General features: G+C 39.2%; 1 protein-coding gene across 3 annotated transcripts in view; it reads right to left on the bottom strand.

The window, feature by feature from the left end:
- The window catches only part of MTMR8 (myotubularin related protein 8), a 284,350-nt gene that overhangs the window by 212,786 nt on the left and 55,470 nt on the right, over positions 1-16,094 (bottom strand). For all 3 annotated transcript variants that reach the window (XM_070365958.1, XM_070365957.1, XM_070365959.1), the window contains exons 2-6: positions 15,737-15,859; positions 11,495-11,657; positions 7,004-7,161; positions 5,567-5,695; positions 4,262-4,396 (exon numbers count right to left, since the gene is read on the bottom strand). In XM_070365958.1, the coding sequence (XP_070222059.1) occupies positions 4,262-4,396; positions 5,567-5,695; positions 7,004-7,161; positions 11,495-11,657; positions 15,737-15,859 (708 nt within the window). The remainder of the gene's footprint in view (positions 1-4,261; positions 4,397-5,566; positions 5,696-7,003; positions 7,162-11,494; positions 11,658-15,736; positions 15,860-16,094) is intronic.

Genomic DNA, 16,094 nt, shown 5'->3' with positions numbered 1-16,094 from the left:
AAGAGAAATGGGTATAAATGTCTTGAAGGCAAGGGAAAGAGGGAACACGAAATAGCTCTCCTTCCTATTGGAAGCCAAGCAGTTCTCATAACAGAACCACTTTGTCAGATGCATTCTTGAAGGACTAAAATGAGCGTTCACTAAGACTTTAAACTATGCTGACCTTAAACTATGCTAAGTTGGCTGACATAGAACAGGGGGAGAAGGAAACTCCTGGTAAATTCTTAGACTACAAGAGGCTCTCTGTAAGTTTACTGATGTTGATCCCAAAAGAGCAGAGAAGGAATGATCTTAAAAGATAGATTTCTCACTCAGTCAGCTCCAGATATCCACCATAAGTTATGAAAACAGGCATTTGGACCAAATAAGTCTTAAGAAAAACAGTTACAGCTGGCTCAGACAGTATATTACAGTAGAGAATATGAGGAGGAGAAACAACAACAGAAAAGAACCAAAGGAAAGGCCCAGGCTCTAGTGATGGCTATGAAAACTTCTATGAATCAGCCTGAAGAGAAAAACGCCCAGAGGAAACCAGGTGAAAAGGGATGGGCTTGTTATTACTGTGGAAAGGAGGGGCATCTCATATGAAGTTGCCCTCAGGCATCTAAGCTGCCCCTGTTCCATGTTCAGTCTGCAAAGGACCATAGTGGATAAGAGACTGCCCTCGAGGTGCAGGCCCCAGGGGTCAGACTCTCAAGACAATCAGGACTGAAGGTGCCTTGGGGTCCCCACACAAGCTCCCATCCTAATAACACCTGAGGAACCCCAGATATTAATAACTATGGCGGGCCAATCAGTCGATTTTCTTTTGGACCCTGAGGCAACTTTCTCAGTGCTCACTGAAGCCCCTGGTCCACTTTCCTCCCAATCCACTACTGTAATGTGACTGTCAAGATAAGCCAAATGCTATTATTTCAGTCATACTTTAAGCTGCAACTGGGACTCTGCTGTTTTCTCAGGAGTTTCTGATCCTGCCAAAGTCTCCCTCACCCCTTTTGGGGAGGGAAGGCAATGGCACCCCACTCCAGTACTCTTGGCTGGAAAATCCCATGGACAGAGGAGCCTGGTAGCCTGCAGTCCATGGTGTCGCTAAGAGTCGGACATGACTGAGCGACTTCACTTTCACTGATCACTTTCATGCATTGGAGAAGGAAATGGCAACCTACTCCAGTGTTCTTGCCTGGAGAATCCCAGGGACGGGGGAGCCTGGTGGGCTGCCGTCTATGGGGTCGCACAGAGTCAGACATGACTGAAGCGACTTAGCAGCAGTAGCATACTGAACAAGGTCCAGGCCTCTGTTTTCATGAATATGGAACCTGCTCTTTTAACTGAAGAAAATGTAAATCATAGAGTGTGGGCTGATAGAAAAACTGTGGGTTGAGTACAAAATGTTGTTCCTTTCCTTATCAAGCTCAAAGACCCTCACTTATTTCCACATCAAAAACAGTATCCATTAAAGCCTGAGGTTAAGGAAGAGTTAAAACCCATCATTGAAAATTTAAAGGAACAGGAGCTATTAATTCCTTGTAATAGTCTATGCAACACTCCTATTTTGGGTGTGAAAAAGTCAAATGATAAATGGAGACTAGTTCAAGATTTATGAATAATAAATGCCTAATCCTTATACTTTATTGTCTGAAATTCCTGAATGAGCCAAATATTTTTTCAGTCATTGATTTGAAGAATGCTTTCTAGAGTTAAACCTATACTATACCATCCTCTACCTATGACTTTTAAGACAACTGAGAGGATAATCCTCTTGGGCACTACAGGCTACTGGCACATTTGGATTCTGGGTTACGGGGAAATTGCCCAGCCTTTAATGAGGGCTTGAACTATCCCCCAAAGAAGGGACTGTCTCTATGACAGTTTTTGCACACAGATATTGTCTTAGATCCTAAAGCCTTAGAATTAACTATGTGACTCAGCTTTCAGCTTTTCAAGAGACATTACAAGAACCCCAGGAGGTGACCCCTGACCCAGCTGACACAATTGTTCTAACTGCCGTTTCTGTGGAGCACTCCCTTCCTCATCAATTGAAGGTTTAACATGGTTAGTTTCTCTCATTCATGGAAAGGACTTTCTTCAAGTCTGCAAATACCTTCACCAACAACAATCATATCTGATGCCTCTTCTTGATCTCATTACATCTAACAAGCCTAAGAGGGACTGATAACATATTGTACCTTAATTATGGACATAATGTAACTTTTAATATTGATTATGTTTTAACTTGGTTTAATGACTATTTTGCCTTAGATCTGTAACTGTATAATGGGATTTGTTTCTAACTGTCTGAAAACTTTTAAGTTACAAATAGTTGTCCAGGCTCCTACAAGTGCCACAGCCTCCTCCAACTATTACTTGGGGCCCCTGGATCAGAGACACTCAATATGAGGTTTAGGAGAATATGTTGCCTCCACAATTTAGGGATGACACTCCTCAAAAGCAGGAAGTAGTTATGGAATGAAAATGATGCCCCTTTCCCTTGGCAACACAATTCTCCTAAAAGAAAAGGGGGTAATGAGAGAGTCAATTTTTAGGTAGGTTGATAAGAAGTCCATGGTCCCCAAAGAGGAACAAAGGGTCTGGGGCTCTCAAAGAGGAGATAGGGGTCTGGAAGAAGGAAAGGACAAACATTTTTTCTACATTCCTTAGTCTTAGTGTGGGAGACCAGGATTCGATCCCTAGGTCAGAAAGATCCCCTGGAGAAGGAAATGGCAACCCACTCCAGTACTCTTGCCTGAAAAACTCCATGGACTGTCTGCTGAGGAGCCTGGTAGCCAACAGTCCATAGAGTTGCAAAGAGTCATGACTGAGCGACTTTCACTAGTCTTGAGTGAGTGAGTGAGTGGGTTAAGTCGCTCAGTCATGTCCGACTCTTTGTGATCCCATGGACTGTAGCCTACCAGGCTCCTCCCTCCGTGGGATTCTCCTGGCAAGAGTACTGGAATGGGTTGCCATTGCCTTCTCCAGGGGATCTTCCCGACCCAGATCAAACCCGGGTCTCCCGCATTCCAGGCAGATGCTTTAACCTCTAAGCCATCAGGGAAGCCCTCACTAGTCTTAGTAAGGATTATATAACAACAATGTATCCTGCTTGAGGACAAGTTTCTCCTTCTTGAGAACCTTTCAACTAATCTTGTTATCTTAAAATGTATATTATGGGAGTGGGTCTGGTAAAATCTTTCTATTGTTAATTCTAATCCTGTCATCTTAAAATGTAAATTGTGGGAGTGGGTCTAGTAAGATCTTTACAACCTTGAGACATTCTTTTGGTTTACTGTAATAACCAATTAAAAAGTATATAGCTCCCTTGCTAAGACTAGTTAGAGGAGCACTCTCCATCCCCCTTCTGATGTCTATGTCAGAAGCTTTCTCTGTCCCTTTTTATATTTTAATAAAATTCTGCTACACAAAAGCTCTTGAATGATCAAGCCTGGTCACTGGTCGGAAAGCTAAATCTTCTTTGGAGATCACGAATCTGACATCATTCACCATAAGCTGTCGACTTCATGGCAAATAGATGGTAAAAAAATGGAGACAGTGGCAGATTTTATATTATTGGACTTCAACATCATTGCGGACGGTGACTACAGCCATGAAATTAAAAGACACTTGCTTCTTGGAAGAAAAGCTATGACAAACCTAGATGGCATGTTAAAAAGCAGAGACATCACTTTGTTGACAAAAGTCCATATAGTCAATGCTATGGTTTTTCCAGTAGTCACGTACAGATGTAAGACCTGGACCATAAGGAAGGCTGAGTACCAAAGAAGTGATGCTTTCGAACTGTGCTTCTGGAGAACACTCTTGAGAGTCCCTTGGACAGCAAGGAGATCAAACCAGTCAATCCTAAAGGAAATCAACCCTGAATATTCATTGGAAGGATTGATGCTGAAGCTCCAATACTTTGGCCACCTGATGCAAAGAGCTGACTTATTGGAAAAGACCCTCATGATGGGAAAGATTGAGGGCAGGAGGAGAAGGGAGCGACAGAGGGTAAGATAGTTGGATGGCATCATCGACTCAATGGACATGAGTTTGAGCAACCTCCAGGAGATAGTGAAGGACAGGTTAGCTTGGCGTGTTGCAGTCCATAGGGTCACAAAGAGTCAGAAATGACTTAGGGACTGAACAACAACAAGCCCATATGCACAAATCCAACTTTCGCATTAACATTGCAAAGCTCATTACATGGGAGGGGCATTGCAGCATGAGTAAAATAGAAGTATTAGAGAGGGTTTTGATACATAGATACCTTTGGTCTTGTGTCTACAACATACAAGAACTGGCTCCCTGGATTTGTCTGGCGAATAGCCTCTAGCAGGAGTTCATCATCTATGCAACGAGTATAAAATCCAGATAGAGGCTGGCTACAGCGGCAAATGGCAGCCTGTAAAGAAAAATGTTTGTCAGTTGAGTGATCATATTTACAGGTGGTAAAAAAATCCTCCTTGTTCCCATGTTCAGTGAGTAGAAGAGGATGAGCCAACTCAAGATAGTGAAATAAAAAAAATATGTAGCCCTGAAATCCAGCATTTCAGTAACACTGAGCTCAGCTTCCTTCCTCCCTCCCCACTCCAGCATGTGGGCTGTGTTACTACAAACTGTTGCTCAGATAGTCTTTTCTTTCTTCTACATGGCTAAGATTCCCAACCCAGTCTTGACAAACCCAGACTACAAGAAAATCACATCGTGAGGTTTTTAATAAAATTTTATCTATTTTTAGTATGTATTAGGCTAGTATTTTTTCTGAAATTTTCTTGCTTTTTATAGTCCCAGTGATATCACCCATATACCAGAGGCTCACTTAAGAATTCAAGATAGAACAAAGATCTAGAGTTTCTTAAGAGAACAGAATTCACTCATTTTAGGAGTTAATGCCAAATCATAGTACTGGTTTGTTTAAAGCCATTTCAATATGAAAATAGCACAGCTATGTAGCAGGTACATCTAATAATGATGAGTTAATGAACTGCCTTACATTTTGGTAGTGTTGTTATATAGTCTGCTTACTTCAACAGTTTGACACAGACAACCACTTACATTACTATACTCTTTAGCACTTGAACACCTGAGAACTTGACTATTTGTCTAATTCCAGATCTCAGAGAGACCACAAGAGGCAAGAAGTCTCTTCTTATGGAAGGGGACTCAGAGGACTCAAGTGCTTTCCCATAAGACCCTAAATTATATGAAAAACAGTGAGAAAGAATAAGGAAATCTGTGTTATAGTGAGAGGCAACAGTCTACAAATATCCTTCCATATGACTGTTCCCATTCATTTAACAGTTACTTGCCATCAAGCAGGAGCTGGCAGAGCAGGAAAGAAATAAATGAACACACTACAAATGCCACTTAACATCTGCATAGCACTTTAAAATTTACAAAGTACACATATATTTTTTCCTGATATGACCCACTTAAAACCCCTCAAAAGTACTAAAGTTCAGAGAAGTAACATGCTTGACATCACAAAGCTAGTAAGTGACAGTAGTGTGACTTAAACCCAGCTCTTCTAGAGCCAAGTTTAGTTCTCATCAGAGAAGTTTTGTCAACTCACATTGTTCTCTTTGTAGAGGTAGGACAGCACAGGCACACGTTCTTTACTTCTGAACTTTGAACTTCCAACCACCGTTCCCAATGTAACAGATTTAGGAATCACTATTTCAAGAGGGTAGGTACTGCATATCTAAAAGAAAACAAACTCAATTTTTTAAACTTAATCTTCTTACATTTTTTTTTACCTGCTAGCAGCAACAGGTTGGAATAGCACTCAAGCATTAGCTATCCATTATCTATAAGCTAGAATCATCGATTCCTCAAAAATAAGAACAAAAATATCCTTGACGTAAAAAGCTCTTCCAAGTATGCTATTATTTTCTAGAAATGAAAATATTGAGATATATAAGAACAAAATGTACCTTAAGAATAACTAACATTATAGGTGGAAACAGTTTGCACATGTCACATTGCTAGAGGAGTTGAAGCATGTCCTATGTGACTCCACTGGGAAAGGGCAAAAGCTTCAACTTTTGTTTGGTTTTCCCCAGACTTTACTCTTTTTCCCTTTGTTGATTTTGCCTTCTATATTTTCACTGTAATAAATCACAGTCACAAGTGACTATATGCCAGGTCCTCCTAGTGAATCAATACACTTGAGAGATTCTATACTTGGCCCAGAAATCTTTCTGGAGATCTAGGCTAAAATGCTTGATATCAAATACCTGATTTTTTAAATCACCTTAAACTCACGTCTAAAACTAAAGATACTGTCTGACCCTCTTCTTGTGATCCTTATCTTGCTAACATATCCATACCCACTTGGGTCACCTAAGCCAGAAACCAGGAAACCTGGGATGCCTACTAAACTTCTCCCTCTTTCTCCCAGCCACATTAATGTGTCACCAAATTCTTTAACTTCTACTACCTAAAAATCTGTTAAAACTATCTCCTCCTCACCATCCATAGCCCTTGCCTTAGTTCAGGTTCTCATCACTTCTCATATCACTCTCCTGCATTCTTAACTCCAGCAAACCAATTCTTCATACTAATATCAAAGTTATCTTTCTAAAATACAAATATACTTACAGACATTTCCAAATCAAAATACTCTTGTGGTTATGGTCCTCAGAATAACGTTCAAATTCTTCAATTTATCCATGATCTGAGTTTATTTACTGACTTCCTTCCTTCTCTCCCTGTATAAGTTAGGATAGAATCCCTTCTCCAGGCTATTCGCCAGCATTTGAGGCTCTTACTGGCATTCCACTTTGAATTCCATATTCTTCATCTATGCTCTCATAGCACCCTATTCTTTAGACTATGAGAACTCTGACTTGGTGTTTTAAATGCATTAGTTACTTACTTTCTTGTTGAATGGCTGAATGTTGAATGAAAAGGAGAGATAATGAGTGGTTTCTTCCCTTTTCAAAACTTTGTTTGCTGAAATACTTCTGTTTCAATTAAGTGAACCAAAATAAAACAATAACAAAATTACCTCATAGTTTCTGTTGGCATCTGTTATAGTCCAGTACCTGTTAGGAATTCCCATACGTCCAAAGTCTGATGTTTGGTCAATCAGCTTCCATCCACTTTCCCTCATGTCTTTTGAGAACTTGGGATTATATGAAAAAGCATACAGATCTTCAGGTAATTCTATAGAAGAAATATAGGCATGAAAATAAAGTAATAATGAATGAAACTTAACATCAAATAATGCAATAAAGGCTAGATTTTCTTCTCCCTAAGGGAGTATTTGTCATCAGCCCCTGAAAAGGACAATAATTTGTGTACAAGGCTGCCTTTATTTGTGTACAAGGAATAAGAATTGAAATAATGCTTCAGAGTCTTCTTTTAAAAATATTTATATGATCCCAATGCTGGATAATGGACTGAATTCAATTTTCCAGTTTTAACACACTGAGAAAGTGGTCCTTACCAAAATTTTTAACTGATCTTCAATGTCTTAACTGCAGTATTTGTTGTAACATATAGCAAAACATTAGCAGTGTTCTTGCATTTTGTTTAGTCAAAACAAGTACCTGCTTCTGGCTGATAAACAGCCATCTGTTCTTCTGTCAACCCTACTTCCTCTTTAACAAAATTCAACATATAGTTAATAACTCATTTGATCAACTTATGTGGCAATAAATTGTGGCAACAAATTGATTATGTGGCAATAAAAGAGAAACCAAAGTAAGATGGTAGCCAGTGAGAGAGGGCATCAGAGGGAAGACAAACTGAAACCACAATCACAGACAACTAGCCAATCTGATCACATGGACCACAGCCTTTTCTAACTCAATGAAACTAAGCCATGCCCGTGGGGCCACCCCACACTGATGGGTCATGGTGGAGAGGTCTGACAGAATGTGCTCCACTGGAGAAAGGAATGGCAAACCACATTAGTATTCTTGCCTTGAGAACCCCATGAACAGTATGAAAAGGCAAAAAGATAGGACACTGAAAAGATGAACTCCTCAGGTCAGTAGGTACCCAATATGCTACTAGAAATCAGTGGAAAAATAACTCCAGAAAGAATGAAGGTATGGAGCCAGAGCAAAAACAACACCCAGCTGTGGATTTGACTGGTGATAGAAGCAAGGTCCAATGTTGTAAAGAACAATATCGCATAGGAACCTGGAATGTTAGGTCGATGAACCAAGGCAAATTGGAAGTAGTCAAAAAGGAGATGGAAAGAGTGAACGCTGACATTCTAGGAATCAGCAAACTAAACGACAGAATGAACTCCGTTCATTTGCAAGCAAGCCATTCAATATCACAGTAATGTAAGTCTATTCCCCGACCATTAACGCTAAACAAGCTGAAGTTGAACGGTTCTTTGAAGACCTACAAGACTTTTTAGAACTGACACCCCAAAAAAGCTCTCCTTTTCATTATAGGGGACTGGAATGCAAAAGTAGGAAGTCAAGAAACAACTGAGGTAACAGGCAAATTTGGCCTTGGAGTACAGAATGAAGCAGGGCAAAGGCTCATAGAGTTTTGCCAAGAGAACACACGGGTCATAGCAAACACCCTCTTCTAACAACACAAGAAAAGACTCTACACATGGACATCACCAGATGGTCAACACCGAAATCAGATTGATTATATTCTTTGCAGCCAAAGATGGAGAAGCTCTATACAGTCAGCAAAAACAAGACCAGGAGCTGACTGTGACTCAGATCATGAACTCCTTATTGCCAAATTCAGACTGAAATGGAAGAAAGTGAAGAAAACCACTGGATTATTCAGGGATGACCTAAATCAAATCCCTGACAATTATACAGTGGAAGTGAGAAATAGATTTAAGGGACTAGATCTGATAAAGTGCCTGATGAACTATGGACAGAGGTTCATGACACTATACAGGAGACAGGGATCAAGACCATCCCCAAGAAGAAGAAATGCAAAAAGACAAAATGGCTGTCTGAGGAAGCCTAACAAATAGCTGTGAAAAGAAGAGAAGCAAAAAGCAAAGAAGAAAAGGAAAGATATAAGCATTTGAATGCTGAGTTCCAAAGAATAGGAGAGATAAGAAAGCCTTTCTCAGTGATCAGCACAAAGAAATAGAGGAAAACAATAGAATGGAAAGACTAGAGATCTCCTGAAGAAAATGAGAGATGCCAAGGGAATATTTCATGCAAAGATAGGCTCGATAAAGGACAGAAATGGTATGGACCTAACAGAAGCAGAAGATATTAAGAAGAGGTGGCAAGAATACACAGAACTATACAAAAAAGACCTTTATGACCCAGATAATCACAAGGCTGTGATCACTCACCTAGAGCCAGATATCCTGGAATGGGAAGGCAAGTGGGGCTTAGGAAGCATCACTACGAACAAAGCTAGTGAAGGTGATGGAATTCCAGTTGAGCTATTTCAAATCCTGGAAGATGATGCTGTGAAAGTGCTGCACTCAATATGCCAGCAAATTTGGAAAACTCAGCAATGGCCACAGGACTGGAAAAGGTCATTTTTCATTCCAATCCCAAAGAAAGGCAATGCCAAAGAATGCTCAAACTACCGCACAATTGCACTCATCTCATATGCTAGTAAAGTAATGCTCAAAATTCTCCAAGCCAGGCTTCAGCAATACATGAACCGTGAACTTCCAGATGTTCAAGCTGGATTTAGAAAAGGCAGAGGAACCAGAGATCAGATTGCCAACATCCATTGGATCATCAAAAAAGCAAAAGGGTTCCAGAAAAACATCTATTTCTGCTTTATTGACTATGCCAAAGCCTTTGACTGTGTTGATCACCATAAACTGTGGAAAATTCTGAAAGAGATGGGAATACTTAACCACCTGACCTGCTTCTTGAGAAACCTGTACGCAGGTCAGGAAGCAACAGTTAGAAGTGGACATGGAACAAGAGACTGGTTCCAAATAGGAAAAGGAGTACATCAAGGTAGTATATTGTCACCCTGCTTATTTAGCTTATATGCAGAGCACATCATGAGAAACCCTGGGGTGGAAGAAGCACAAGATGAAATTAAGATTTCTGGGAGAAATATCAAAAACCTCAGAGATGCAGATGACACCACCCTTATGGCATAAAGTGAAGAGAACTAAAGAGCCTCTTGATGAAAGTGAAAGAGGAGAGTGAAAAAGTTCACTTAAAGCTCAACATTCAGAAAACTAAGATCATGGCTTCCGGTCCCATCACTTCATGGGAAATAGACGGGAGCTCCAAAATCACTGCAGATGTTGATTGCAGCCATGAAATTAAAAGATGCTTACACTCCTTGGAAGGAAAGTTATGACCAAACTAGACAGCATATTAAAAAGCAGAGACATCACTTTGTCAACAAAGGTCCGTCTAGTCAAGGCTATGGTTTTTCCAGTGGTCATGTATGGATGTGAGAGTTGGACTGTGAAGAAGGCTGAGTGCTGAAGAATTGATGCTTTTGCACTGTGGTGTTGGAGAAGACTCTTGAGAGTCCCCTGGACTACAAGGAGATCCAACCAGTCCATCCTAAAGGAGATCAATAACGGGTGTTCATTGGAAGGACTGATGCTGAAGCTGAAACTCCAATACTTTGGCCACCTGATGCAAAGAGCTGACTCACTGGAAAAGACCCTGATGCTGGGAAAGATTGAGGGCAGGAGGAGAAGGGAATGACAGAGGATGAGATGGTTGGATGGTATCACCGACTCAATGGACATGGTTTTGTGTGAACTCTGGGTGTTGGTGATGGACAGGGAGTCCTGGCGTGCTGTGGTTCATGGGGTCACAAAGAGTTGGACATGACTGAGTGACTGAACTGAACTGAACTATGGCAATAACTTTTCCAGAGATGGATGGAGTATTCCAGAACCTTTTACAAAATGCTGGGCCAGCTAACAGATAGCCTCTGAATATAGAATACCAGTAAATTCTAAGAAATCATTCTAGGCCACAGGTAGAAGAAAATGTGAAGGGAAATATAATTCGAATCCAGAGGAAGCTTATGGGTTAGCCACCTGGAGTTCGGCTGGAAGATAAGAAGGTGAGGCCAGAGGAAGTAGGGATAACTGTTTAAACACTCTGATAAATTTCCCTAGTTTGCTAGTTGGAACCAAAGGTAGGGGTAGGAACAACAGGCAAAACATACAGCTTGCAAGGCAACAACAAAAAAATTTTGCTCCAAAGCAGTCTTACTTCCTGAACTGTGGAAAAATTTACAAGTTGATATTTAAGATGAAAGAAAGAGAAGGAAGTAACATCTGTCAAACATCTACAATATACCAAGTACTGAATGAAAATGCATGAAACAACTATCATTGCGAGCTTATACTATCACTATTTTTATAGGTGACAAAGCTGACTTCAAAGGTTATGCATCTTGCCCAAATACCATGGAGCTGTAAGAAACAGAGCCCAGATTCAAACTTATTTAAGTCTATTGAACTCCATAGCCCATGATCCTTCCATTATGCTGTTCTGGTGGAGGGGTGGATAATTAAAAAATTATTTAAAACAGATAAAAATACTATCATAACTACCTGGTTGAGAAAGCTTTAGCAGTGAAATATAAACCTCATGGCACACAATATCAGATTCTAAAACAAAGTGGGCCACCCGGAAATTCTTGCAGCGGAGGATCAGGGGACAACCCAGGCTAGTGACAGGCAATTTCTCCACAGTTGCAATATGATGCAGTGCAATCTACAAAACAGAAAAGAACAACAACAAAGATCACAGACATGCACTAGATCTATAACTATCAGTGTGCTTGACTCTCAGTAATGGTAACAGCATAACCATGTGGTCATATCTACAGCCTATAACCATCCATTGTAAGGCAAAACTGGGTTTCTGTCAAACAGAAGTAAATAGTGGTAAAAAATCTGCCTGCAATGCAGGAGACCTGGGTTCAATCCCTGCGTTGGGAAGATCCCCTAGAGAAGGGAATGGCTATCCACTCCAGTATTCTTGCCATGGACAGAGGAGCCTGGTGGGCTATAGTCCATGTGTTGCAAAGAGTCGGACACAACCAAGCAACTAACACTATCACTTTCACACTTTCAATGCAAAGCAAATTATGGTATAAAACTTTTCTCTCCTTAGGGATATAAGGTTAGGAGATTTATGGGGCAGTTGTGGTGAATTTGGCTCAGAACAGATGGCTTCTAGAACTATTGTTATTGTTTAGTCTCTGGGTTGTCATGTCCGACTGTGTCTGTGCAGAGAGTCGTGCCCATGCAGAGTCGTGTCTGACCCTTTGCAATTCCATGGACTATAGCCCACCAGACTGCTGGAGTTTAAAAATCATAGTAGAATGACTGTCACAGAGAAAAATAGAACTTCCTCTTGTTCTATTAGATTACTAGTTAAAATGATTAATAATTGGTATTTTGCTTTATTGCTAATGAAGTGTTCCATGATCATTAACTATTTAACCCCTGTAACAATGCTTTAAGGTATAATAATCTCATTTCGGGAACGAAGAAATCAAAGCTCTTAAATGTGAATTCTTCATCAAAGGACATTCATCCAAAAAGTAGCACAGACAGAATTTGAACCATGACAGTCTAACTTTGTTCACAATTATTTCTCTAGAAAGTCTAAAAACTCTAGTCCTAGAATTAAAATGTAATTAGAAATACTACACGGAGAGGGCAATGGCACCCCATTCCAGTACTCTTGCCTGGAAAATCCCATGGACGGAGGAGCCTGGTAGGCAGCAGTCCATGGGGTCGCACAGAGTCGGACACGACTGAGCAACTTCACTTTCACTTTTCACTTTCATGCATTGGAGAAGGAAATGGCAACCCACTCCAGTGTTCTTGCCTGGAGAATCCCAGGGACGGGGAAGCATGGTGGGCTGCTGTCTATGGGGTCGCACAGAGTCAGACATGACTGAAGTGACTTAGCAGCAGCAGAAATACTACAAGGAAAATTTCTCTTCCACATCTTAGACTCTAGTGACAGTAAAGAAGAAATGAAGGATTTTTTTTTTTTTACCTAAGTGACTCAGGGAATAAGTAGAAACTATAAGACTAAGGACTAAAATAACTATATATAAGCACTGTACTGTAGTTAAGAAAGTTATTTCCCATGGGAGTACAGGTTAATAACTCTGATTTTAAAAAAAATATGAAGGATTATTAAGTCTTTAGTTACATCATCCCTGCTCATGCTAATGCAGCAAAAAAGAAATGGAAAAGGAACTGGTACAAGAAACTGTATACAAATAATGCAAGTCTCTCTTTATAATTTCAAAATGCCATGGAATCATGGTTTTACATTTTTAGTCTTTGATGTTCTCCTCCTATCTGTGTCTCTGATGTTTCCTGCCACTAAAGCCTAAGTGTACTTTTTTCATTTTCTGGACTTCCTGACCTGTGCCTGGAATGGCCATCCTATCATCATTTTATTTTCTTTTCCTCCATCTCACACAATCTATACCCCAGCTCCCATTTATTTTGAAAACAAATCTCTTTCAGGAAATCTTTTAATCATATCCATCATCTAAGAATGGGGTAGATGCAGGACTACTCACATATTCCAAGAAGGAATTTTTCATCTTAATGTCTGTCTTAACTATTTTGTCAAACTTAATTCTTGTTGTGGAAGTTTTGAAGGGTCAAAAAACTACTGATAATGTAACAGGATTAATATATCAAATTTCAAGAATATGAAAGCCCTCCTGATCAATATGGTAGATCTATGTTTGAGCAGTAAAACATTGATCATTGAAAACAGGTGCCAGGCAAAAAACTGGTGACTTAGAGGCAGAAAGTGAAGTAGACTAAGGCTGGAAAGAGCTTCATTAACAGTACTAACTGGGTAAATATGCCTCCTTTGACATATAGAAAGTTAACATAAGTTCTCCCTTCCCAATGTAGTTCATTAGATTTGAAATAATACACAGTAGAAACAAATTTGGACCATTGATCTATATTTCTGTCTTTGTACCAGTACCATACTGTCTTGATGACTGTGGCTTTGTAGTAGAGCCTAAAGTCCGGCAGGTTGATTCCTCCAGTTCCATTCTTCTTTCTCAAGATTGCTTTGGCTATTCGAGGTTTTTTGTATTTCCATACAGTTTGTGAAATTATTTTTTCTAGCTCTGTGAAAAATACCTGAAATTATTTGTTCTAGCTCTGTGAAAAATACTGTTGGTAGCTTGATAAGGATTGCATTGAATCTATAGATTGCTTTGGGTAGTATACTCATTTTCACTATATTCATTCTTCTGATCCATGAACATGGTATATTTCTCCATCTATTAGTGTCCTCTTTGATTTCTTTCACCAGTGTTTTATAGTTTTCTATATATAGGTCTTTAGTTTCTTTAGGTAGATATATTCCTAAGTATTTTATTCTTTTCGTTGCAATGGTGAATGAGATTGTTTCCTTAATTTCTCTTTCTATTTTCTCATTATTAGTGTATAAGAATGCAAGGGATTTCTGTGTGTTGATTTTATGTCCTGCAACTTTACCATATTCATTGATTAGTGGAGATATATGCTGTCTGTAAATGCAGGTAGAAAGGGAAAAGGCTCATGACACGGTACTAAAGAACTGGTTCCCAAACTGTTAGAAATTAAAGAGTCCTTACTAATTATATAATCTAACCACCTAATTTTACAGATGAGGAAACTGAAGCCCAGAAAGCAAGAGTCACTTGCCCAAGTTCATATAGTCAGTTAGTGTACAACTGAGTCTAGCTAAAACCAACTTTCCTGATTCTTCTTTTCTCAATCCTTTCATCATACCAAAGTGAACAAGATATAATGTCATATGGGAAAAGTCATGGTATATTTAAAAAGGAAGTATTAAAATACTTTTTTATAATATACAGTCTGTTTAATTCATTTTATACTTATAAAATAGTCTCTATCATGTGCCAGACATGATTTTAGGCACAACATTTTTATTTCTATAACCAAGCATTATTATTTCATTTATTTTACAGATGAGGGAAGTGAGCCTCAGAGAAGTTAAATAACTTGCCCAAGGTTACAAAGGTAGTAAATGTTGAAGCTGGGATTTCACCCTGAACACACTAGCTCTAGTCTTAATTGCTGTGCTATGCCATATATCAGAAGCATATTTTACTTGCTACAGAGGTCTAAGCATAAATCTAATGATTAAGATTAAATTATGATACTCTAGGATAAGTAAGGCATAAAGTAATGTAAAGGAATGTTACTAGTGCTAAACTAATTACAGAATATTATTTAAAGATGTAACAATGCATATACATACACACACACACACACACACACACACACACACACCACTCTGTCTTAGGTTAGACAGCTGGTCTATATTATTGCTACCCAAAATATAGTCCATGGGCCACCAGCATCACCTGAGAGCATTTTAGAAATTTAAAACCTTAGGCCTGAGCTTTTGCATTTTTAACAAGCTCCCAGGTTATACAGATGTTCTTAGTTGTTGAACCAACTTTATGTGTAGCAATTTTATGTGTAGCAAGGTTTTAAATTACTTCAGGATGCTTACCAAGTAGGCATCTTGAAAATACGTAGAGATCACTTTACCTTAAAATATTGAGGAAAAGTCTCATATAGTTTAAAATTACTATAGTCAACAACTTGAGGGAAGAGAAATTATATGATTCAATTTATGAAAAGACCCACCCAGAATAGAGTCTTTGAAGAAAAGGTTTTACAGCAATTTAACTGTTAACTGAAATTTCAAAAAACTACCATGTGAGAAAGCATGTATACAAAATTCTTTAAGACTCTGATATTTCTTCCTATGAACATACATACCCATGTCTCTTTTCGGGCTGTCCCAGAAGCTTCCACATAGATTAGGTGGGTTGCAGTAAGATACAGACTTCCATTAGCTGGTTTCTTACCTACATAACGATCCAGTAATTTCACGTTTTCTACCTGTTATAAGGGTGGGGTGGAGAAAAATGCTGATTAAGTTATCAACTCACCATCTGTGATCAAAGTAAGACAAATGCTGTTAATTTACTACAAAACTTTGAGTTTTTCTGGTTTCTGTCAAGGTAGCAAACTAGTATGATCTGTGTTTCCTTTTCCTAAATCAACCATGAAGAAACTGTAAAAGTGAGATGGAAACATGGATTAAAATTCTAGATGATGTTACTATGATAGGGTA

The sequence above is a fragment of the Bos mutus genome, chromosome X, assembly GCF_027580195.1.
Source record: "Bos mutus isolate GX-2022 chromosome X, NWIPB_WYAK_1.1, whole genome shotgun sequence".
In the NCBI taxonomy this organism is placed as follows: Eukaryota; Metazoa; Chordata; class Mammalia; order Artiodactyla; family Bovidae; genus Bos; species Bos mutus.
This window is presented reverse-complemented; position numbering and strand designations above follow the sequence as displayed.